The sequence below is a fragment of the Mesocricetus auratus genome, unplaced genomic scaffold (assembly GCF_017639785.1).
Source record: "Mesocricetus auratus isolate SY011 unplaced genomic scaffold, BCM_Maur_2.0 Super-Scaffold_100007, whole genome shotgun sequence".
Lineage (NCBI taxonomy): Eukaryota > Metazoa > Chordata > Mammalia > Rodentia > Cricetidae > Mesocricetus > Mesocricetus auratus.
In genome coordinates, this window is record NW_024429191.1 from 39064784 (window position 1) to 39090473 (window position 25690).

General features: G+C 42.0%; 1 protein-coding gene and 1 pseudogene across 3 annotated transcripts in view; both read right to left on the reverse strand.

The window, feature by feature from the left end:
* Nucleotides 1–723: 723 nt before the first annotated feature.
* Cops3 (COP9 signalosome subunit 3) overlaps nt 724–25690 on the reverse strand; it is a 30910-nt gene continuing 5943 nt past the window's right edge. The window contains exons 3-12 of one of the 3 annotated variants that reach the window (XM_013111674.3): nt 25108–25220; nt 24965–25014; nt 22725–22817; nt 20886–21065; nt 18402–18542; nt 16642–16815; nt 13219–13305; nt 8425–8538; nt 7107–7187; nt 724–1005 (exon numbers count right to left, since the gene is read on the reverse strand). In XM_013111674.3, coding sequence (XP_012967128.1) covers nt 889–1005; nt 7107–7187; nt 8425–8538; nt 13219–13305; nt 16642–16815; nt 18402–18542; nt 20886–21065; nt 22725–22817; nt 24965–25014; nt 25108–25220 — 1150 coding nt within the window. In that variant the 3' untranslated portion in view covers nt 724–888. Of the gene's footprint in view, nt 1006–4083; nt 4623–6507; nt 6820–7106; nt 7188–8424; nt 8539–13218; nt 13306–16641; nt 16816–18401; nt 18543–20885; nt 21066–22724; nt 22818–24964; nt 25015–25107; nt 25221–25690 lie in introns of those variants that run through there. The other 2 variants (XM_013111675.3, XM_005067691.4) reach the window with 2 other exon arrangements.
* On the reverse strand, nt 19455–19603 carry LOC121141696 (annotated as a pseudogene).

Sequence of the window (25690 nt, forward strand, 5' to 3'; positions counted from 1 at the left end):
GAGGCGGGCAGCAGGAGCACAGTCTCCAGCAGGTCTCCAAGGCAGAAGCAGCAACAGATTCCTTTCTGCAGCCCTGAGAAGCTTTGGAGGCTGGAGTGGGAATGAGTCCCTTTGCCTGCACCCGCTGATCCAGTCCCAGAGCTAGCTGAAGCAAGCTCCCCATAGAGCCTCAGCTATAGGGAGTCTCCCAACTGTAAAGAAGTTTGTCTCTGGGAACCAGCTGGTTAGAATTTCAGTACTGTGGCTGGGAGGCAGAGAGGCAGCCAGGTGGTGGTGGCCCACGCCTTTGATCACAGCAGTCGGGAGGCAGAGGCAGGGGGATCTCTGTAAGTTCGAGGCCTGGTCTACAGAGCGAGTTCCAGGACAGGATCCAAAGCTACAGAGAAACCCTGTCTCAAAAAACCAAGAATTCCAGTGCTGTGGAGGTGCTGGAGTATTGCAGCTCCAAAAGCTAGTCCTTAGCTTGGGCTAGTTCTAACCCCCTAGAAGAGGCATTCATTCATTTCTCACCTGTGTCAGAACAAACAACTATTAACTCACCAGTCCCAAAGCTCTCCCATTTCTCTGTATCTGCCTCTCTGAGGCACCCAACAATGTATTTTAAATTTGACTTGTTTTATGACTTTATTCTGTAAAACTACAAACCTTGGAATTTCCACCTTGGAACATTTAATTTGGGGTAGTCTAACTCTGTGTTCCCAGGTCATGGTTATTCAAAATGGCTCCAGAATAAACTGTGTTTTATTCCCTTTATGATGAGAGCTGTGGTTTTTGCATCTACAACCAAGGCAGTCTTCCTTATTTGACAGATGAACCAGCTGGGAGCTGGATCCTGAAGTCTTCAGGATTCTTCCTCTGAAGAGAATAGAGGCATCTGGGGCCAGGCTCCTAGAACCAGGGACTCAAGCTTTCCAGCTCTTCCTCCTCTGTGGAATTCTGCAGCAACTCTGGCTCTTCAGATCCAGAATATCTTAATTTATGGCGGCTCCAGGGTGCATGGTAGGCCTAATTATTAAAATGTGAATATACAAATGAGGTGGAAAGAGGACCAATCAGGAAAGCGATAACAAACCCAGTTGGACAGGGAAGAACCCCGGCTCTCCAAAGGTTGCCTGAAGTTCACGATCAGCTCCAGAAATTGCTGTCTCTGCCAAGGTGGGAAAACTCTTGAGCTTTGTCTGTTCCTGGTTGCTAAGCCACTTGTCTTTGTGCAGTTGTTGTGATTACACTAACAGCTGTACAGCAGCCTACCTTCTGCTCTTATTTATGTCAGCTGTCATGAAACTATTGAAAAGCTCCCTCTGCTGGGAGATGGGGGGAGGCACCTACCCCTATTAATTGGACTAAATTTTGTTTAGAGGTTGTTACAAGATAATTCCTGGGCAAATTCAAGTGATTTGCAATTCTAGTTTTATAGCTTTGTTTTCAAAAACAGGGTCTCACTGTGTAGACTTGGCTTGCCTGGAGCTCACTCATTATATAGACCAGGCTGGTCTCAAACCCACAGAGATCCCCTTGCTTCTGTCTCCTAGGTACTGAACATCACACTTGGCCCTAGTTTTACTTTTGTCATCAATATAGCTGGGCATGTGGAAACAGGAGGAGCAAAGGTTGAAGTTCGAGGCTAGCCTGGGTGACATAACACACTGTCTTAGTCTATGGCTACACCACCCTGAACACGCCCCATCTCATCTGCTCTTGGAAGCTAAACAGTCAGGCCTGGTTAATTCTTAGAAGGGAGACTTTGTCTCACAAAGAGAACAAAACAACCAGGGCCTAGGCGTGTAGCTTGGTAGTGTTTGCTCAGCATGCAGGAAGCCTTAGTTTCCATTCCTAGCACCACATACACCGAGGGGTGGTGAAACACACCTGTAATCTCGCACTGGGAAGTTGAAGAAGGCAGGAGGGTCAGGAGTTTAGGCAAGCGTGGAATACACAAGAAACCTGACCAAATGGCAGATAACTGGACTAACCTTGGTGAAAGTTTCAGTGTCTGCAGCCTCCTTGTGGCTAAAAGAAAACATCTTTCTAGCTGCTCAGTGGTGGTGTACACTTTTAATCCCAACACTTGGGAGGCAGAGGCAGGTGGATCTCTGTGAGTTCAAGGCCAGCCTGATCTACAGAGAGAATTCCAGGACAATCATGGCTACACAGAGGTCCCTGTCTCAAAAAGGGAAAAAGAAAACAAGAAATGTCTGGAGTAGGGGAGCTGGAGCAGTGGCTCAGTGGTTAGTAGCACTTGCTGCTCTTGCAGAGGACCTGGGTCGGACTCCAGTACTGATTTGGTAGCTCACTGTACTCAACTCAAATTCCAGAGGATCCAAGACTCTCTTCTGGACTCTGGGGGCTCTAGGCAGGCATGCATGTAGTACACACACACACACACACACACACACACACACACACACACACACACACACACACACACACACACACACACACACACACACGTATGTACAGGTAGACACCTATACACAAAAAATAATTTTTAAAAAAATCACCTCCAAAGAATGGGTGACTGAGAAAGACAGCAGTGACACAGGTCAGGCTCAGCAAGAGAGTGCTCAGTGGATTTCACTGAAACGGTCAGTGGTCCAGTAGCCCTCCTTATCTTCATGAAAATAAGGACAATCTGAATGAGGCAGTAGCTTCCACAAACAAATCCAGAAAGCAATCACCAGAGCTAAAGTTACAAGATGAAAAGCAAAACAACAGCAAAAAAATTGGTTTTAAGTTCCCAGTAACAAAACATGGGTCTCAACAGCCCTGGGGCTGGAGAATACAGAGCTCTAGCCTAGCTCTTGTAGATTTATTCCTAGAGCACAGACAACACCTGCTACTAAGAAGAAAATTGGGAAAACAAGATAAAAGTAACATTTGAAAATAAAAGTAACCAGTGTCACTAATTTTGGCTTGTAGAAAGTTTTATAAGCTCTTTACTCACTAGCAGAGGCAGCTGGCTCCGTCATGAGTTCTCTTCAGAAGTTAGAAACATCTTTTTTCTCTTTTGGTTTTTTTGAGACAGGGTTTGTGTAGCCCTGGCTGTCCTGGTACTCACTCTGTAAACCAGACTGGCCTTGATTGAATTCAGAGCTCTACCTGCCTCTGCCTCTTGAGCACTAGGAATTAAAGGTGTGTACCACCAACACCCAGTCCCTGTAACTTTTAATCAAAAACTGGCTCTTTAATTGCTTCATTTGGCACAAATCCAAATAGAAACATAAATGTAATGCAGATACTGGATCCTGGGGGGCTAATCTAGACTATTAACATTTGAGATTACCACGAGACAAACTTGAAAAACTTCTCAGAGAACTAGTAGTTCCTCCACCAATGAACACCCATTCAAGATATCAGCAACACACCTAATTCCCTAAATATAACTTGCCAACCTCTGGCATCATACAAATGCTACAGGCACTCAAGTGTCAGCATGTTCACAAAGGAATTTGCTGCAGAGAATTGCCTTGAAGGACAGACAGCCAAGGCCATCTTAACTATGCATGCATTTAAATGGGCCTGATAGTGCTCCAAAGCCAAGATAGGTAAAGCTTCAGAAGCTGCCCACCAGGCAACAGGTGTGAAGTCCTAAATGCTCTTAGAAGTGAGCAAGGCATGAAACTTGTGGACATATTGAGTTGGCAAAAGCTCAAGTCAGAGAAACAACCCACAACCAGGTATCGGAAAAGTGGCACCTAGGGAGCTGCTCCTTAAGGCTTGGGAAGCCTAGAACCGGAAAGTCTGAGGGAGGGCCCTAGTGGGACAGGGTCCCTGCCTTCCAGAGTGGGGATGGGGAGCTTGCCTCCTGAGCTGAGGCCACTAGGGCATTTTGAGGCTAATTCTAGGAGCATAGGAGAATGTGACCCGAAACTGGGACCATCCAAGCAGACTTGCTGTTCTTCTCTCCCGCCAGGCTTACAGTCCTAGTTCCTGTTGCTTTGATGGCTGGCCCCACAGGAGTTATAAAGGTAAGCTGAAAGTAACCCGCACTTCCCCCAACACTGGTTCAGGAATGACAAGGGTCAGTAGACTAGCAGGTAAAAGAAGCTTAAGAGGATGTCACAACCCTTTGAACTCAAAAACTTTCAAACAATGTGGAATTTTAATGAATCTATCTTGGGAAATAAATATAATAGCATTTACATCGATAGAGTCCTTACGACTTAAAAGCTGTTAGGAATTCTCACACATTGTGATTTTAATTTCAGATCTGATAAAGCAAATACTGCTCAACTTCACTTTTTTTTTTAAAAAAAAAAGAGTCCATAATTCACTATATAAACAAAAGAGAAATTCCCTTTAAATATGTCCTCTTTCCAAAACACAGGTATACGCAATCCTAAGGATGCCAACAACAAGCAATACTATATGGAAAAGAAATCCAGGGCCTGCAGGACGGGGTCAACTACCAGTGTTGGCCCACTTTACAGGACTTGGGAGGTTTAAAAGTTTCACTAAAGACATTTTTACATTTATGTGTGCGATGTGCAAGAATGCTACTGTGCAACTGTGGCAGTCAGTGAACACGTCCTCTCCTTCCACCATGGGGCTCTGAGCTTGAACTCAGGTTCTCAGGCTTGGTACCTTTACACACTGAGGCATCCCACCAGTTCAAGGGTTTCCTTAAAAACAAAACAAAACAAACAAACAAACCCACATTTATTTACCCTGTGTACTCGTGTGCCACAGCCTCACGGCCTGCATGTGCAGGTCAAGACGACCACGTGTCAGTTTTCTCCTCCTCCCATGAGGGTTAGAACTGAACTCAGGTAATGGGGCTTGGTGGCAAATGCCTTTACCTGCTGAGTCTTTTCACTGGCCCTGAGGTTTTTAACTAATGAAAATGTAGACTGGAGAACAGCTCAGTGCCAGGGTTCTTGCCTAGCTTTCAGCAAACCTCGGGTTCCATCGCCATGACTAAAAGTAAGTAAATGAATGAATGAACGAACGAACAAACAAACAAACAAATAACAAAGATGTCATGTGCCACAGAACTTAAAACATTTGGGGCTGGGGAAAGGTAGCACAATGCCTTTAATCCCAGCACTTGGGAGGCAGAGGCAGGCAGATCTCTGAGTTTGAGGCCAGCCTGGTCTATAGAGTGAGTGCCAAGACAGGTTCCAAAGCTACACAGAGAAACCCTGTCATGAAAAACAAAAACAAAACAAAAAACTGGAAAAAATATCAATGAGTCAAGGATGGTGATCCACACCTTTAAATCCTTGAATGTAGGAGGAAGCAGTTGTCTGTGAGCTCAAGACCAGCATGGTCTCCATGGTATTTCCTGGCCAGCCAGGGTACATAATGAGACCTTGTCTCAAAAACAATGCTAGTAAGAAAAATTATGACGGGGGAGGGCTGATATTGTGTGCATAGGGACAACAGAGGACAAGCTACAGGAGTCCTTTCTCTCCTTCCACTATGTGGATCCTGTAGTTTGAACTCATTGGGCTTGTCTAGAAGTACCTTTTGACCTGAGCCAGCTCAATGGCCTGACAGGTATTTTTAAAAGAAAAAAATAATCTGTATGTTTAATGTTAGGGATAGAACCCAGGACTTATGCATGCTAGGTGAAGATTCTATCACTGAACTGCACCATAACCTACAAAGAAATTACTGCTTTTTCAGAAGACCTTGAGTATCTTCTCTATTGCTCTCTACCTCACTTTCTTGAGGCCTCTTACTGAACCACAGTTCACCACTTTGGTTGGGCTGGTTGGTCAGTGAGCTCCTGGGAGCCACCTATGTTTGCTACAGTTATAGGAACACACAGTGATGTCCAGCTTTTACATGGATGCTGGGGATTTAAGCTTAGGTTCTACGCTTGCTCTTCCTGAGCTTTCACATGTCATCAACACTGTCCACCACCATAGAGGGCTAGGTCAATGACTTCTGGCCAAGGTGCAATGGGACTAGGAACAAAGTTCAAAAATCTCTGCAGAGTACCTGAAGATGTTTCAAGAAGAAAAGGGACTATTTAAATGGCTCCTTGGGTAAAGGCACCGAACGCCAAGCCTGACAATCTGAGCTCATTCTCCAGGACCCACAAGGTAGAAGAATAAGTCTCCCAAGTACACACACATACAAAATAAAATTTAAAACGAAAATCAGAAAAGGAAAAAAGCCTCAAGATGGCAAGAATACTGCACACCAGGGGTAGGAAGTGCTCAAGAGCCAATAGCATCTCACAGTTCCCAACCCACTGCCACCAAAACACAGGAAATTCTAATGTTCTAGTGTAGATCTCACTCTGCCAGCAAATTATTTCTATTCACAATGAATGCATCACTAAAACCTTTGCAGTAGCTGGGTGTTGGTGCACACCTTTAATCCTAGCACTCAGAAGGCAGAGGCAGGCCGACCTCTGAGTTTGAGGCTAGCCTGGTATACAGAGCAAGTTCTAGGACAGCCAGGGATACATAGAGAAACCTGACTTAAAAAACAAAAACAAAAAACCCTTTTCAAAGTGGGGAAATTGATAGAGAGCACACATTAACATTCAAGGGATTAAAACAAAAAGGTAACTTTAATGCAATAATAACAATAATCTGAGGATAAATAAATCCACATCAGACTCTAAAGTTTGATTTTTTTCTTTCTTTGCAGAGACTGGTTTTCTGAAAGCAATAGGACTGAGGATGTTAAAACCGAATTTCTGAATGTCCAGGTGGAACCGGCATGGGACTGGCATGGCACTTCCTGCTGCCCTCTTCACACTCACCAGGCCAAGGTGACAACTCTGTTAACTCAGGATGGGCGTTAGTTTCAAGAGTAACTGGAGGGCTTGTTTCCTGAATCATCTTCTTGTGAGCCCATACTCTGTGAAGGGGAAGGCAAAGTGGTGTGCTTGTGATCGACTCTGTCAGAGGACTCTTGTGAAGCAGGCCTGCCAGCTACTCAGCCTGTCTTTCCTTACACCAGGCAACCTGGGCCTTCCCTAGCCACACTCACAGGCAACTCCTGACATATCTTAAAAGCATGTCTAGGGGTCACAGGTTTTTAACAACATTGAGCAACTGTTTAATAAATGAAACCAAATTCTTGTGCTTAATGTGGTAATATCCCTTCTTCTCCACCCATTTTCAAATGAAGAGAACCTTGTTTACCTTTTGAACAAATTGGGGATTCACTGTGATCTCCTGGTCCATAGCCTTCAGCCGCTCATCCAGCTCTATGCACTTTAGCATCTGTGCAAGAACCATATAACCATGGTTAGCAAGGGGCTGTGGTTAGTCACTTACTTACTTACTTACACACACACACACACACACACACTATTTAGTGTTTGTGTATTTATGCACATATGTAAGCATAAGCACATGTGACATGGTGCATATGTGGAGGTCAGAGGAGAACCTGAAGATGTCAGGTTCTCTCCTTCCACCATGTAGGTCCCAGGAACTGAACTCAGTGGTCAGGCTTGATGACACATGCCTTTACCCACTGAGCCATTCTGCTACTTCCAAACTAAGGTAACATTTTAGGTGACATTTTCATATTCACAAATTTTAAAAAAGAGTAATAAAGTTCCATTTTCTACTGTTTTTTTTTTTTTGGATTCCTAAGATTTTGTTTTAACATATATGAGTACTTAAGTGTACTAAGTGAACCATGTATGCATAGTACCCAAAGAGGTAAAAAGATAGCATCAGATTCCCTAGAACTTGGGTCACATATGGGTGTGAGCTGCCTCATGGGTGCTAGGAAACAAACCCAGGTCCTTGGGATGAGCAGTCAGTGTTCTTAACCTTTGAGCAATCTCTCTAGTCCTATCCTGGGAATTTTGTTGTTGATTCTGGTACTTTCCGACAGTCTTGCTATGTAGTCCAGGTTGGTCTCACACTCACAATCATCTGCCTCATAAGCTCCAGGATTAAAGAGCAGGAAGTGATACAGAGCCAGCTTTTAATTTATGTAGCATGACCTCACTCATTTCCTTCCTCCAAGCTAAGAAACACCATCCAGATGAACCAACTCATTCCAAAGCAATCCTCTACAGCAGCAGGCCCTCACACATACGGCAGCCTACAGTGGTGGACCATGTTTCTGACATGGCACCCCTTCTCTAGATGCCAGGATATTGTTGCTGCTGACATGGGAGATGCCATCTGGCCACCCACCTCAATGTTCACAGACAAAGTTCACATACTGGTAGTCGGGTACAGGTTAAACACCAGATTCCTTGAACGTTTTTGGAGTTAAAAGTAGATTTTGGTAATCTACTTGGGAAATCTAATCTACCATTTAGTATACTTATTCAATCAATCTAGAAGAGTTTCCAGAAGTCATGTTTGAAATTAACACTATAGGAACTGTGTTCACTGGCTGGGAACTGCCTATAAAAGACTATCTTGGAGCCCAGGAGCATTTCCAACACACAGCTCAATCACCATCAAAGATGCCCAAATCAAGCAATGTGCTTACCTCTTGATCAATGTTATGAAGCATGGCTGGGTTATTATATTTTTCAGGGTTATCATGGAAACTGACCATACCATCCTTCTGATTAATGCTTGCAAAAATTTCCCCATCTTCTATCTAAAAAAAGAAAGAAAAAGAAGGTAATCATCTAAATTTAGACCTGAACACAGAATACACAGTCAGTGATATAACCAAAGGTCTAAAAGCAATGCTAAGTCTTGCTTGTCACCCAGACACACCTCAAACTTGTGATCCTTCTGTCTCAGACACTGGGATCTAGGATCACAGGCCTAGATACTTAAAAAAAAATTATGTATAGATATTTTATCTGCAGAGAGTAACTCCTGGAATTAGTTACAGATGGCTGTGAGCCAATATGTGGGTGCTAGGACTCAAACCTACATCCTTTCAAAGAGCAAGTCTCTTAACCTCTGAGCCATCCCTCCAGCTCAATTACACAAGTATTTTAAGTATTAACTACTTAGTCAGTGTTTATTAAGTGCTACATGCTAGGCATCATTAGAGATAGATGCCAAGTAGATCAAAGCTGACATAATCACACACAATCGCCCCCATTGTTGTTTTATCCACTCCATACCTCTGTCTCTCCCTTCCCCTCTCACTCTCTTATTTACTGAGATAGGGTCTCACTATGTAACCCTGGCTGGCTTGGACTTCATTATGTAGACCCGGTCAACCTCACACAATGATCTACGTGCCTATACTAATGCTGGAATTGAAGGTATGCCTACCATTCCCATGTTATTTCTTTATTTATTTGGTTTTGACCAGAGTCATATTCTGTAGTCCAGGCTAGCTTTAGTTTGAGATCCTTCTGCCCCCACATCTCAGGTGTTGCAATTATAAGACCATGTCACCATCATGCTGGTTTAATTAACTATTATATCATTATGTTTTAAACATCTTACTATTTATATGAATGTAATAAATATTTTATTATGTATGACGCCTCTAATTCTTGGGGACTGGAGTTATAGACAGTTGTGAGCCACTACATACGGTTCTCTATAACAGCAGTCATTGTGTTCTTAACCACTGCGCCATCTCTCCAGCCTCTTAATTAACCATTTTAAAGTCAACAGTGGGATTTAACTGATTTCAGTCACTACCTCTACTTAGTTTCTAAACATCTGCAACTGTTTCAAGACCTTCACCCAGCTGAAGCCATTCCCTATCCTTCGTCCTCCTGGCTTGGCAATTACTAACCCTTCTTTTTCTCTATGAATGTACCTGTACCAGATCTTTTTTCTTTTGAGACAAGATCTCATGTAACCCAAGATAGCCTCACGCTCTATGTAGCCAAGGATGAGTTTGAACTCCTGATTCTTCTGCCTCTATCGCCCATGTGCTGGGATTACACATGCATAACACCACAATCAGCTCAGATTAGACAGTTTCTATAATGGCAACATATCTTATACATTCTTTTTTGTCTCAGTTTATTTAATGTTTAAGGTACCACCTTTCTTTTTCCATATGAGGGGCTGAAGATTAAATCCCAGGCTTCACACATGGCAGATAGGTACTGTAGCTCCAGTCCCAGCTTGTTTTTTTCTTTCTTTTATTTTCTTTGGTTGTTTGAGACTGAATCTTACTATACATGCAGCCCAGGCTGGCTTGGAACTAGAGATCCTCCTGCCTTAGCGTTCTCCTAGTGCTGAAATGACCAGTGTCATTGCCCTTGCATCTTTAAACAGTTTCATAGTCACATAATTTTCTTTTCCTCTTATTTTTATTGTTGTTGTTGCTTGAGACAGGGTCTCACTATACAGCCTTGCTGACCCGAAACTCACTAAGTAGACAGACTAGGCTAGTCTTGTATTCACAGGACCGGCCTGCCCCTGCCTCCAAAGTGCTTACTGAGACATGATTTCTATTACTTCTATATTTTAAAACATGAGGCTACAGCATGCTTTTGTTTCATCAGTGGAAATTATGTCCCGTCTTTTCTGCAACTGCTAATTTCAAAGTAATTTCTTTTTTTTCTTTTTTGTTTTTCAAGACAGGGTTTCTCTGTATTGTCTTGGAGGCTATCCTGGAACTAGCTCTGTAGACCAGGCTGGTCTCGAACTCACAAAGATCCACCTGCCTCTGCCTCCCGAGTGCGCCACCAACGCCCGGCTTCAAAGTAATTTCAAGAACTGTTACTATTTTAATTGCACTAGTGATTGGGGACTTATCTCATGCAAACACATCCTGACAAAGGTAGGAAAACAGTAGCAAACAGAAGTCCTGATGGCTATTTTGATCCCAAAAAATTGCTCCACGGTGTTTGTTACTTTTGAAACAAGGCTGACCTACAACCCAGTACCCACTAGGAAATCTACCATAGCTAGATCACATAGGAATCCTGCTTTAAGTTCCTTACTGCTACGAAATTACAGCAAGAGCCACTGTGCCCAGCTTTCCTGTGTGACTACTGGTTTGGCCCATGTGTGAGCAATGGAACCAAGCTGCCTAAAATATCCATTCTTTGCCTTGGAAGGGACAGACTCAAATTATATCTAGACCATGGTTCACCACTTTTTGTAACCAGAATAGAAAATGACTTAAATGGCCATAGTTAGAATGGAAGGGCACAGTATAACACTACAGCCTGAAAATAGATGAACTACAAATACATCTACACGCATGGCTCTTACAAAGCATGCATCATCATACACCTTTTGTATAAATCTTGAAACAAACACAATTAAACAAGCTATTAGAAGTTGGGATATCACTGAACTTTCTAGCTAGGGATTGGGCTGGAAGCTGCTGATTGTATTCTGTCCCTTCATGGATATCTTCTTTTGAAAATTGTGTAGTGGGGTCTGGAGCAATGGTTCGGTGGTTAAGAGCACTGGCTGTTCCTCCAGAGAACCAAGTTCAATACCCAGCATCCACAAGATGGCTCACAAGGGTCTAGAACTCTAGTCCAAGGGGATGCAAAGTCCTCTTCCGGGGCACTGCATGCATGTGGTGCACAGACATACACGCAGGCAAAACACCCACACAAAAAATAATACATTTAAAGAGAGAGAGAATGCGTGCAGTGAAATACCTATTTAGAGTGCCTTTATGCACATTACCTAGTAGAATGGTCGCTTAACACTGGGCTGAGCTCCAAGAGTCCACTTGAAGAGAGGGAGGAGGGATTGTATGAGCAAGGAGGGTCAAGATCATGGCGGGGGAACTCACAGATACAGCTGACCTGAGCTAGTGGGATCTGCATGTGGGTGACAGTTGTGTAGCTTGGTCTGTTTGTGGGGCTCCTAGCAGTGGGATTAGGCCCTGTTCCTTGCTTGTGAGCTGGCTTTTTTGGAACCTATTCCCTATGCTGGAATGCTTCGACCAGCCTTGATGCAGGGGGAAGAGCTTGGCTCTGCCTCAACTTGATATGCCATGCTTTGTTTACTCCCATGGGAGGTCTGCCCCTTTCTGAACAGAGGAGTGGATGGGGGGGGGGGGGGGGAGACGGAAGATGAGGAGAGGGAACAGGAAGAGAGGAGGGACAGGAAACTGGTTGATATGCAAATAAAAAAATTAATTAAAAAAAAGGTAGCTTAAGAGCCCTACCTCACCAGTCTGTCACCCAGGGCTGTTATGTCTTTCTTTTGAAGGTTTTATGTGTATATGTCTGTGTAAGCATGTGTCATGAGTGCCAGATACCCTCAGAGGCCAGTCAGAATTATAGGCAGTTATGAAGTACCAGACATGGGTGCTGAGAACTAACCCAGGTCTTTTTGAAGAGCAATAAGCACTCTAACCCTAAACCTTTTTTTTTTTTAAAGATTTATTTATTTGTTATGAATACAACATCCTGCCTCCATGTATGTCTGCACATACCAGAAGAGGGCGCCAGATCTCATTACAGATGGTTGTGAGCCACCATGTGGTTGCTGGGAATTGAACTCAGGACCTCTGGAAGAGCAGTCAGTGCTCTTAACCTCTGAGCCATCTCTCCAGCCCCAGCCCTAAACCTTTTTGCTTTAAGGTGGTTGCCAAGTATGTGAAAGTCTGTCCCAGCACTTTGTTAGTGCTACTCCATGTGAAGCCAGAATGATAGTGCCCACAAGGAGGTATGGAACCTGACTCAGAATGAAGTCAACGGCAGAGCACACTGGTTCAGCTACTGGTTTTCTGGCAAGACTTTCTTGATGTTGAGGGTGTTTCAGCATACATATTGGTAGTCGAATGATCCTATCCAGATCAGCATAATAACACTATTTTATGTTTAGTGCATCTATTTCAGGGATATTTCAATTAACTTAAATATAAGTAAGGAATATAAACTCGATACAACCATGGAATATATTGTACAAGCAAATTTAACTGTCTGAGTGTCCTCAAGGATTCATTGTGACTGAAAACTTTGTCTACAGGGAGGTACTATCTGGAGAGAAGAAACACCAGGAGGTAGGGCCTAGTGGGAGAGTCCTGGGGATGTATCTTTGAAGGGAGTTGTGGAACCCCAGTCTTTATCTTCTGGTTTGTTCCTTGCATACATTCCTCTCATGATGTGCCACCACCACCAAAGGCCAAACCAATAAGACCACTTCAGTTGGATCCAAATGTGAGCTACATCATCCTTTTCTCTTTATAAAGTTACCTGTCTCATACACTTCTCTGTAGTAATGCAGCCATGACTAAGAAATCTGACTATAAGGAAATACACCAAAGTGTCAACAGCAGTTGATTTTGAATATTCACTGCTTTTAAACCTCTTGTTTTTTTCCATAATGAACACCCACTGTTTATTTACAAGAAAAAAATCCACTTTGAAAACACACTTACCATGTGTAGAACATATTTTTCTGCCTCCTGAGGTCCAGATAATTGCACACGACTTGCCATATCTTGTAATGACAGTGTTAAAAAGGTCTGGAAGTCAGAAGTAAATTAATTACACATAGAAATGAAAAGAAAAAGTATGTATTGAATGTGTGCCGCATTATTTCCATTGCTATGTAAGAAAATTTTCTTTGTGAAAATGACTTGAGGGCTGATGAGATGGCTCACTGAGGAAAGGTGCTTGCTGCCAAGTCTAAACCTGAGTTCAAATGGTAGAAGGAGACAACTGGTTCCCATGTGTTGTTCTCCAAATGCTCTCCACCCACGTGCACAGGCATGTGTACACACAGACACACACACAAATAAAAATTTTAAAATGACTTGAAATTAATGAAACCATTAGTCTCAGCTGTCATTCTCTGGAGGAGTAATGAGAAACAGTTATTCCCTATACATGAGTGGCACTTTCACAGTAAGAAAAAGTCAAGTCTCAGAAAGCAGGAGTAAGATCTAGGGCTATGCAAATGTGAAAAAGGAAACCAAAGGGACACTCATCATTGGAAAATGCTATTCTAACATTAGGAAAACCTACGTAAAGTTATCCTAAGACTGCATTTTCTACTGGGCATAGCTAATGGGAGAGTGTCTCCAGTATCTGTGATAATGGCTTAGGCTGCCATGGAAAGAAGTTAGGGCACACTGAGGAAAAGAAGGGGAGAGATCGACATGCTCCTTATTACAAATAACTGTCTTCACAAACACACAGAGAAGACACGAGCAGAAACTAACATCTAATGTTGAACCAGGCATGTTTGAACACACTTTTAATCCCAGCACTCTGGAGGATGAGACAGGTGGATCTCTTTTGAGTTCAATACTAGCCTGGTCTCACTAGCAAGTTCTGGCCAGAGAGGGCTACACAGTGAGACTCTGTCTCAAAAACAAAGCCAACCAACCAACTAATGTCCAGACACAGTGACAGAAAAGTAACCCCTCTACAATGGGTGTAGCAGATAAAAGCCCCATCCAACAATTCCTGTACCTGGCCACCTTGGGACAGGGGTTCCATCACAAACATTAATGTATACATGGTCTACCTGCTGAGGATTCTATGAACAGTTTATGATTTTTCTATTGAGAAAGAGGCTTCATTTAACTAGAAACTTTTTCTCTTTTCTGCTACTTCATTTAACTGGAAACTCTTCTCTTTTCTCTGGCATTAGGACCTAATGCCAAGTGAAGCTACCACCAAAGATCTGTCCTTTGGGTAGACACAGCCCTGCCTACCTCACTTTACAGAGGTTCTTCTCTAGATACCCCGAGAGTGCTCATGAACTCACTATTTTATGACCTACCATGAGCTGGCACATGAAGGACCAGGACACAGTGAGCTATGAACTATTTGCCTTAGCTCTGGCCTCACCCCTTTAAAACCCTACTTATTTGATCAATTTATTATTTTTTTAATTTTTCTTTTTCTTTTGTGTGCTTATTTTGTTCAGATTTTTCCCCACCCTCCCCCTTGGGTTTTCCAGGCAGGGTTTCTCTGTGTAGCTTTGGAGCCTGTCCTGGAACTAGCTCTTGTAGGCTAGCCTGGTTTTGAACTCACAGAGATCCACCTGCCTCTGCCTCCTGAGTGCTGGGATTAAAGTTGTATGCCACCAATGCCCGGCTCAGATTATCTTCTCTTAACAAGAAACCATTTTGCTATATTGCTACTTTAAAAGTACAAGCTGGTAACTATTTCAAAGTGTTAAACTGTGGCTGATGATTTTCATAGCAATGCCTGCATACATTAGACTGATTTCTTTCTGTAAGACAGGGTCTCACTATGCAGTCCTGGCTAGCCTTGAAATCAAGACACCTGCATATCTCTGCCTTTCAGGTACTGGGGTCACAGGCATGTGCCACTACACCCAACCTATTAGATTTAAGTTGATTTGTCTAGTTAACAGGTTACATTTGTTTCTCAACTTTTCTGACTTGATTTTGTCAAATACTTCATTTTCCTCATACAAATTAACTTCTTACCAATTCTCTGATTTCTTTGTGTCAAGAAGCTATTACTATTCTTTCTAGAGTCTAGACTATTGGAATCCCCCCTGCTAATCAGTGACAGCTCCTTACTCCCTCTTCTCCTCCAGACCTTGTATCCCCAGTGCCCTGTCCACCCCCAACTGCCCAATTCCTTGCACTGCTTCTTTAAATTTCATCAAAAGCATCCACCCGAATCACTTCCTGCTGCTGGGCATCCTGACTACAGCCTGATTTTGTTCCTACAACTTTTCTTGCCACCAGTTACTGATGATGTGAGCACAGCTTGGGAATGGGACCCCATTATCTCATCAGCTATCACTGCCAGGCTGTGAGCAGACTCTTTACCCAAAAGCCAAGTGCTATGTAAGCTTCTCTTAGTAAAATTCCTATTACTTGCAGCATAGACTATTTAAAAAAAATAATTTATTCTTATTTTATGTGCACTGTTTTGCCTGCATGCAAGTGTGAAGGTGCCAGGTCCCCTGAAACTGGAGTTACAGACAGTTGTGAGCTGCCATGTGGGTGCTGGGAAATGAACCCAGGTCCTTTGGAAGAGTAGCCAGTGCTCTTAATCACTGAACCATCTCTCCAGCCCCAGCATACACTTTTTAAACAGGGGATTTAAACTTATATGCTTCCCTTCACAGTTCAAACATTTAATGAAGAGCATATTTCTTTCTTCTTTCTTTCCCCTTTGAATCAGAGTCTTGCTATGCTGCTCAGGCTAGTCTCAAGAAATCCTCCCTCATCAGCTTTCCAAGTAACAAGGACTACATGCATATGCCATTAGGCCCAGCAGTCATTTCTTAACATCAGAAACCTTGAGCATAAAAATGAAGATCAGGGCACGGTGGAGCACACACCTGTAACTCCAGCACTCTGTAGACTAAAGCAGGAGGATCATGAGTTTAAGGCCCACTTGGGCAACATAGCAAAATCCTGCCTAAATAAACAAGTTCCTTACCTCCTACAACTTAACCAAAGGTGGCTCACCTAACTCTGGTCTAAATGGTAACAGTCTTCTCAAGTCTAAGCAGAGATCAGCACAGCCTGAGAAGTTCAAGGCCAGCGATCACTAGCCACCCACGATTCCCCACTTGGAACTAGTGACCCCTTCAGGGCTACTTCTCTGCCTCCCAGTGTAGCCGTATCGCCTACCTTTCTTCCTCTTCACCTGCTCCTCTTCTCAAATACCCTGCTCTAGCCCTGAAAAGACCAAAAGGTATCAATCAAACTCTTTCTAAGGACCCAGCTGCAACAGATTCTCTCTTAGTGTAGAATCCTGCCACACTTTATCCTATACCTGCTTCCTCTGTGCTGAAGAGGAAAGAAATGGAAAACAGGTCCAAGGACGGCCAGAGCCAGCACTCAGGGCAGCACCTGCCTCACCTTTGTTAGCCTCTGGATGTTCTTCTTATAGAGAGATGATAGGCACTGCTTCACCAGGCCCATGTTGTTATCTCGAGTGAAAGTTTCACTGTGCTTATTCACCAGGTTCCGGAGCTCCGACGGGTTATTAGTTGAATAAACTTGTGCTAACTCATGGTAAGCATTGCTGAGAGGCTAAAGGTTTAAGGTGAGAAAAAAGTTGCAGCAGCATGTTTTGAGAACATACAATGCATATTATCATGAAGTTCCACTTTACCTAAAACATCTTTTCTCTATCAGTGGTTCTACTTTTAGTACTGTAAGTTAAATGAGAAAAATGAAGGTAAACGCTTCATTATTCCCAACTGCCTTTCACTCCAAATCCCCTGTCAGATGCAATGGGACAATTTGCTATTTCAATTCAGGAACTGGTCAGAGTCACAAGAATGTGGAAGGATCCCAGCACCATCACCAGGCAGAAACTGATTCTGACTGGTCTTGTTCTCACCATTCACATTATTGTACTAATGTTTATGAGTACCCTCAAGCTATGAATACAATCACGTTACAAAAGGCATTTCTCCTACAGCAGGTCTACTGTCTGCCCAGGGGCCACTAGAGGAACTCAGTAGCTCTCCATGGTGTTTTGAGTATGGCTGCCCTAAAAGGTTCCCACCCATCACTTTCCAAAAAGCAGGACAGCCAAAGCCACACAGAGAAACCCTGTCTCCAGAAAACAAAAACAATAACTAAACAACAAAAAAGCCAGGCAGTGGTGGCACATGCCTTTAATCTCAGCACTCAGGAGGCAGAGGTAGGCAGATCTCTTTGAGTTCAAGGCCCACCTAGTCCATAGAGCAAGTTCCAGGACAGGCTCCAAAGCTACAGAGAAACCCTGTCTCCAAAAACCAAACAAAAAAAAATAAATAAAGAGGTCATGAGTATATAGCATTTCTTTATTTTTGCAGAGCTAGAGATTGAACCTAGGGTTTTGAGCATGCCAGGCCTGCCTGATCCATGTCCCCAGCACACATGTATATATTTGCACATGTGCATATACATGCATGTGTCCGTCTTAAGTGTAATTTTTCAGGAGCCATCCACTTGTTTTTTGACACAAAATATCTCATTAGGACCTAGGACTGACTTGCCTAAGATTAATGAGCTCCAGGATCCACCTGTTTTTCCCTTGCTCAACTTTTCACATGGGTTCTAGGAATCAAACTCACGCAAAGCACTTTATCAGCTAAGCTATCTCTCCAGCCCTCTTTCTATATGCACTTAAACAAAACAAAACACACAAATAAAAAGCTCATCATTTTATTTTTAAACCTTGTCCCAAAGTTTGGCTGTCAGAGAGAACTGGAACAAGACAGTAGTTAAGTAGACATCCCAACATCTGAGTAAGTTCAATGAGGTTCAATCAAATGAGAACCTCATTTTCGGTATTTTGACTAAAATGTAATAAAGAAATATAACATACAAATCCACCTTCCACAAGAGCTTAAAAACCTACAGGTACAGAGCAAGGCCTGGAAACAGGCTTCTGAGAAACATTTGCTATTAACAAGGTAAGTAAGCAGGATATATATGGACTGGAACAGAGATGGAGGTTCTGACTGAACCACATTCCTGGACTCTTCTCAGAGAATATAGATTTGCTAATCTCAAGTTGCTGGGAGAACTAAGTCACTATAAAATAAAATTACAAGACTATTGTTACAATGTCTTTATACACAAATATAGAATGTAAGAAAATCAGTTTTATTTTTAAAACTTACCTTAATAAATCTACCCACAATCTGAGATGTGTATTTAGGCAGCTGTTGTACTTTGCCAAGTAATATCAAAGACACTAAAATATACTTTTTATAGGATTCCAACATGATGTGGCTGACTGCCATGGCAGGAGTAGTAATAGCCTTGAGCAAGAGAAGAATGAGTAGCGTCAAGAGATGGCACAATGTAGCAGGAAACAGCAACTGATCACATGATCAATTATTAAACGACAAGACTTAAATGTCCATTAATAGACAATGTCCAGATAGATACTTTTATTATCTATTTGTTTACTGTGTGTGCTCACATGCATACATCAGTGAATATTTAGAGTCAAAGGACACATCTGTGGGTGTAGCTCTTTTCCTACCATATGGGCTCCTAGGACCAAACCCCAGTCAGAAGGCTAGGTAAGTACCTGCTGAGCCATTTTTTTAAATTTTATTTTTAAAACAATCATTTTATATACTAATTCCAGTTCCCTTTTACCCCCCCCACCTCCCCACCCTATCCATTCCTCAGAGAGGGTGAGGTCTCCCATGGGGAATCATCAAAGTTTGTCAGATCATTTGGGGCAGGACCAAGACACGCCCCCCCACCCCTGTATGTAGGCTGAGCAAGGAATTCCTCCATAGGGAATGGACTTCAAAAGCACTAGGGATAATTACTGGCTCCACTGCCAGTAGCCCTATAAACTGCCCAAGCCCCCCAACTGTCACCCACATTCAGGGGGCCTAGTTTGGTCTTATGCAGGTTCCCCAGTGGTCAGTCTGGAGTCAGTGGGCTCCCACTTGCTCAGGTCAGCTGTTTCTGTGACTTTCCCCAACATGGAGTTGACCCTTTGTTTATATTATCTCTCCTCCCTCTCTAGAACTGGAGTCCAGGAATTTGGTCTAGTGCTTAACTGTGGATCTCTGCCATCTTCTTCCATCAGTTACTGGATGAAGGCTCTAGGATGGCATTTAAGATAGTCATCAATACCCTAAAGAATCTAAGCAATAGTGGAGAGGGTATCTTAACTGCCATTATTTTATTTTATTTATTTATTTTTTAAACAGGGGAGAGTGTGAACACTCCCCAACTATCTCAAATTATGTCACTGAGTTTTCTGTAATTGGGAAAATAGCATAGGTCAGCTGATCCCTAGTACAATGGAGAAGCCTCACCATATTGATCATGATGTCTCCCCTGCCAGGTTAAGTATACAACACCTTTGTTTTTGAGATAGACATGTGATATATATATGTATACATACATACACACACATACACACACACACACACACACACACACACACACACACACACACACACACTGACCTGGAACTCAGGAAGTGCCTACCAAGCTCCTGCTTATGTATCAGCATTCATGGCTTGTGGCAGCTTGATTGATATAACTCAAGAGTACAAAATTTACACTTTAAAGTATATAATTCAGTGGTTTTCACTACATTGCTATAGGATAATCCTTCTGTACCCTAGGAACATAGATTACTCTCACTGATTAATAGAAAAACTGAACAGTATATAGTTAGGCAGGACAATCAAACTGAGGAATGGTATAAAGAAGAGAGACTCAAGCCAGAAGCTGGGGAAGCAAGATGCTAGAGGACAGGTAAAGCACAAGCCATGGGGCAATATATAGATGAATAGAAATGGGTTGATTTAAATGTAAGAGCTCGTTAATAGTAAGTCTGAGCTACTGACTGAGCATTTGTAATTAATATAAGCCTTTGAGGGGTTATTTGGGAAATGGCAAGTGGGAGAGAAACATCCACTTACATTACGTTTAGTAGGTTGCAATACCATTATCTAATTTCAGAACATTTCAACCCCTATTCATAAGCAGTCATTTTTCACTTTCTCCCACAACCTCAAGCAACCATACTCGATTTTCTGTCTCTGGACTTGTCTGCTCTGCACACTTGTATAAAGGGCATCATAAATAAGTGACCTTTTATGACTGTCTTCTTTATCTTAACAAGCGCTCCAATTCTGAGGCCAGCACCTCCCTCCTTTATGTGGCTAAATGATTCCTCAGCTGATGAGTATTCTGGGTTGTTCCTACCTTTTGGTTCTACATGTTTTTATGTGGATAGTGTTTTTTTGTTTCTCTTGAATATATTCTTAAGAGTGAAACTGTTGGATCACATGCTTAATATTACAATTGCTTTTATGTTTGTTTTTGGTGTTAGGGTTCAACTAAGAACCTGGAACTTATGAGCAAGCAAGGCAGACACTCTTCCACTAAGCTGCGCCCTCAGATCCTGAGTTTATCTTAAACTGCCAAAGTCTTTGCCAAAGTGCCTGTCATTCTGCAACCCTGCCCACAGTTACAAAGGTTCTAAATCCCCAGGATCCTTGCTAACACCGTTACTACCTGTCTTTTTAGACCTTAGCTCTCCTATATGTATGAACCAGCAACACTCAGGTTGTTTTGATCACACAAGTTCTGAACCCCATGACAGGCTTTAGAAAACTGATTACCTGCTCATAAAAGTAGAGTGCTCTTTCAAAGTTCTTCAGGCCTGTATAGATCATCCCTCCATAATAATAGTAGCACAGAAAGTGTTTTGCATCATAGGCTCCATTCTCTTTACAGATATCCATCATATCCACATCAAGATATGGAAGGGCAGGTTTAAAGCATTTTGCTAGTAAACAAAGCTATAAAGAAATTTGTATTAGATAATTTTAAATTTTACTATGGCAGGTTTAAAAGAAAATTCAGATTTCAAAATTTTAAGATTAATGACATAAATGTTAACACATTATTTCATTTTCTTAATCATCTAGAATAAAAAAGCATTTCCTGAGGGTGTGGTCACTCACAAAGTCAGGAGGCCAAAGCAGAACTGCTGCAAATTCAAGGCCAGCCTGGGCTATAGAGTTAAGATTCTATCCAAAAAAAAAAAAAAAAAAAAAAAAAAAAAGGCAAAAATAAAACAACAAAGTAAAAATACTAACACTAAGGTAGAACAAACCACAGATGAATTGAAAATTTTAATTCCACAGATGCAGTTCGGGACCCACTCACTACTCACGAGCTTCTGGATGAATGAACAACTCTGTCCATTTTAAATTCACCAGACTAGTGAAACAAAAATAGAGCAGCACTTGTGAGGCAGAGACAGGTGGATCTCAGTGAGTTCAAGGCCAGCCTGGTCTATAAAGCAGAGCTACAGAAGAGAAACCCTGTCTCAAAAAACTAAAAACAAAACAAAAAAACACAAGTGTGTAAATACAAAAAGCAAGCACACAAGGAAAGTAATATATCGAAACAATGGCAACAGTGGAGATGTCTGCAGATTCACTGAGCAACCATTTCTAAAAATTAGATACAATCAGGTATTGTTGTGTATGCCTGTAATCCCAGTATTTGGAGGCAGACACAGGCAGATCTCTGTGAGTTTGAGGGTAGTCTGATCAACATAATGAATTCCAGGACAAGTAGAGCTTATGTAGAGAGACCCTGTCTCAACAAAACAAAACAAAACCCCAATAATAATCAAATCAAATAAAAACTAGGTATATGCTATCCGATCCCAAAAGCACTTTGAAAAAGAAAAGAAATATGTGTCAGAGGTATCCATATCACAAAACACTCCACAGTAGCTCCAGTGCAACCTACATTACAGAATGCTGTCTAGCATAACAGAGATCACAGATTCATCTTTAAAATGCATCAAATAGGAAAAAGCAAGATATACAGGAATCTACACAGATTACTGGATCTGTGAGCTTTTCTTTCCTTTCCTTTTTTTTTTTTTTTAAGAAAAGGTAAGTATGAGTCTGGGTGATGGTGGGGCACATCTTTAATCCCAGTGCTCAGGAGGCAGAGGCAAGCAGATCTCTGAGAGATCAAGGCCAGCCTGGTCTACACAGAGAAGACCTGTCTTGAAAAAAAGAAAAAGTATGTGTATACACTTGCTTGTATGTGTAAAGTATCTGTAGAAGAAATGCACAAGAAACTACCAACGAAGGTTTTCTCTGAAAAGAAGAACTGTGGCTAGCAACTGTGGCAGAGAGACCTCATCATACATCCTCACTTTTGGGCAGTCTTTTAAACTTTGAGTTACTTAGCATAAGATAACTAAATGAATAATGTTTTAAGCATAAAACACTGCATGTGTTTTTACTCTTTAAGTTCTATAATTTATTGAACAGAAAATGACTTAAACTTCAAAAAAATGCTACAACCATTACAATAATCCTATCTGTACCCCCATCCACAAATGTCAACCCCTTAACACATTCTCCACCCTTGTGCAACCCCTCGAACAGCCTCACACCAATGACCAGGTGTGAATCACACTTGCTGCATACCTGGCAGAGATCGGCATGTACTGAGGTCAGCTGGTTTGTATTCATCTGCATCTTGTCTATGGCTTGCTTAAGGATGCCAATTCCTCGAAGGGGCTGTCAGAAATGACATCTCTTTCAGATAAGTTCTCAAAGTTGGCAGCACATTGGATCTTATGTTGTCACTTACAAATAAAAAACAACACTAATTGATAGGTTCCTTACATAGCAATAAGGTTTCCACACTATGTCAGGAAATGTCTGCCTCTATTCAGTCAGAAAGTGTTTTGATACATTTCTTAGAATACTTAGATAATTTCAGTATATTTTAAATTAAAACCTTTTTTTTTCTTTTACAATGAGTATCAGTAATAAACTGTATTACTTTGCTGAGTGGGGAGATGGCTCAGTTGGTAAAGTTCTTGCCATGTAAGTATCAGGATCTGAGTTCAATCCCCAGGACCCATTTAAAAGCTGGATGTGGCAGTACAGAGAGTCAGAGAGGGGAGGATCTCTCCAGCTTACTAGTTAGCTGTCTAGACAGTCAGAGGGCAAAAACAAGGTAGAAGACACCCAGTGTCAACCTGTGACTTTCACATACATAGGCACACATGTGCATACATATGTACATAAAAATAGAGTACTTTCCTAATAGTTACAGTTATCACTATAACAGAAGCTAAGTGAATGATGGTACTGCATGTTTTTCACAGGGAGACTAGCCCTAAACACTGAATCTATAACCACTGATCATAAGCAGGTTCTTTCCACACTCAGTTATAAACAACAGTATTCACCCTCAAGTGAGGCACTACTCTCTGGTCAGAGGATGAGGCTAGAATATACCCACATAATTTTATGGCTTTTTCAATAAAGAGGCATAGTAACAGCTCTCCTCTCCTCTCCCCAACCACTCAGGAAGAACACAGTAGTATCACCCACCTCAAGACAGGGATCATGTGTAGGCCAGTTTAACCTTGAACTAGATATGTAGCCAAGGATGACCTTGAATGCATGATCCTCCTGCCTCTACCTTCCAAGTGTTGTGACTACTAAGCCATTTTTGTTTTTTTAATGTGCATAGGTTTTCTATCTGCATGTACCACATGAATGCCTGGAAACCAGAAGAGGGCACTGGATGCCTTGGAACTGGAGTTACAGTCAGTTGTAAGAGACCATGCAGATGGTTGGAATCAAACCCAGATTTTCAGCCAGTGCTCTTAACTGCTGAGTCATCTCTTTACCCCCACAACTATTTTTTTTTTAAAGACAGGGTTTCTCTGTATTGTTTTGGAGGCTGTTCTGGAACTTGCTCTGTAGAGCAGGCTGGCCTCGAACTCACAGAGATTCGCCTGCCTCTGCCTCCCGAGTGCTGGGATTAAAGGTGTGCGCCACCAACGCCTGACTCTCCCACAGCTTCTAACCAGACTGTTTAGTGCTCCTACAGAATACCAAAGGCTCCTTCTGCCTTTAGCCTCCTGGCCCTAAAGTTCATTTCCAAATAAAAAAGAAACACCAAAATTATAATTTGTGTCAAAGGCAAAGTCTAAGAACCATTCCAAATGAAAGCAAACTAAAGAGAAACAATCAATACCAACCTATACTATAAGGTCTGCTTTTGTTAGAGAGACCATCAACCATGTATCTAGCCACATCTGGCCAGAGTCTGTGGTTTTGTGAGAGCATTATCTTAATATCCATTTCCAGAGGCTGGCCATCTTCACTGTGGTTTATGAGAATGTCTAGAAAGCTCCCACTGAAGTATTTAAGATGAACAAATATTTACAACTGAATTTCCTCCATGGTAGGGGAGGGAATAAACAAGTGCAGTGAAACGCTAACATTTGAAGACTTTAAGTCAAGAGATATAAGAAGTCTTTATATTATCCTTTCAGTGTTTTATAAGATTAAAATCATCATAATCAAAAGCTAAAAGGAAAAAAATACCATTATTATAATACAAAGGGTAGCTTTTAGTTTGTTTTGTTTTGTTTTCTTCCTTCAGTGCTGGGCATGTGGTCCAGTACCTCATATGTGCCAAGTAACTGCTCTACCACTGAGCCACATTTCCAGCCCAGACTTGCAGTTTCAAAAACAATCATTACCACCAGTCACCTCCCTGGAGGCATCACATCATAGCCAAAGAGTGCTCTCAAGAAACTACACATATTGGGATGTTGAGTACCGAGCCTAGACTTTTACTATATTAATGACTCAAGCACACATTTTAACAGAACTATGAATACTTGAATAACATTTCTTACCTGTTTTCTTTCCACAAGTGCATTTGTTAGCTGATGGCAAAGCCCAGCAACTAGATGCAACAATAACAAAAATAACAAAATATTGAAAATATAAATACTGCAAAGGGAAATACATCCAAGAAAAGGAAATACTATTAGCTTACACGTATCTGTTGCATATCGAATGTGCTCGCCATTACAAGTACTAATGAAAAGCTGAACCTGTGAGAACAGGGTTTCAAAGTCAGGAACACTGGGCATTGAAAACTTTACAAACCTGGAATAGGGAGAAAAAGAACCAAATTACTTTATATTTCATTTGTAAAGAGCAGAAACAACTTAAGCCTGAAGTCCACCCTGCGTCTGTATAATTAAGCACCACAGGGCTGCAGAGATAGCTCAGTGGCTGAGAGCACTTGTTACTCTTGCAGAGAACCTGTAAGAGTACCTACATGATTGCTCATAAACATACTTAATTTTTAGGGGATTGGAGCCACTCTTCTGATCTCCACAAGCATCAAATATGCAAGTAGTGCACACGCCTTTAATCACAGCACTTGGAAGGCAGAGGTAGGTGATCTCTGAATTTGAGACCAGCCTGGTCTAGAGAGTTCCAGGACTGTGACAGAGAGGAACCCTGTTTCAGGGGAAAAAAAAAAGTATCAGAGTTCATCGAATATTCCTGGACTGTTTTTTTCCCCTCCTCATAATACAGAACAAAGATACAAACAGAGGTTAAGGAAATAG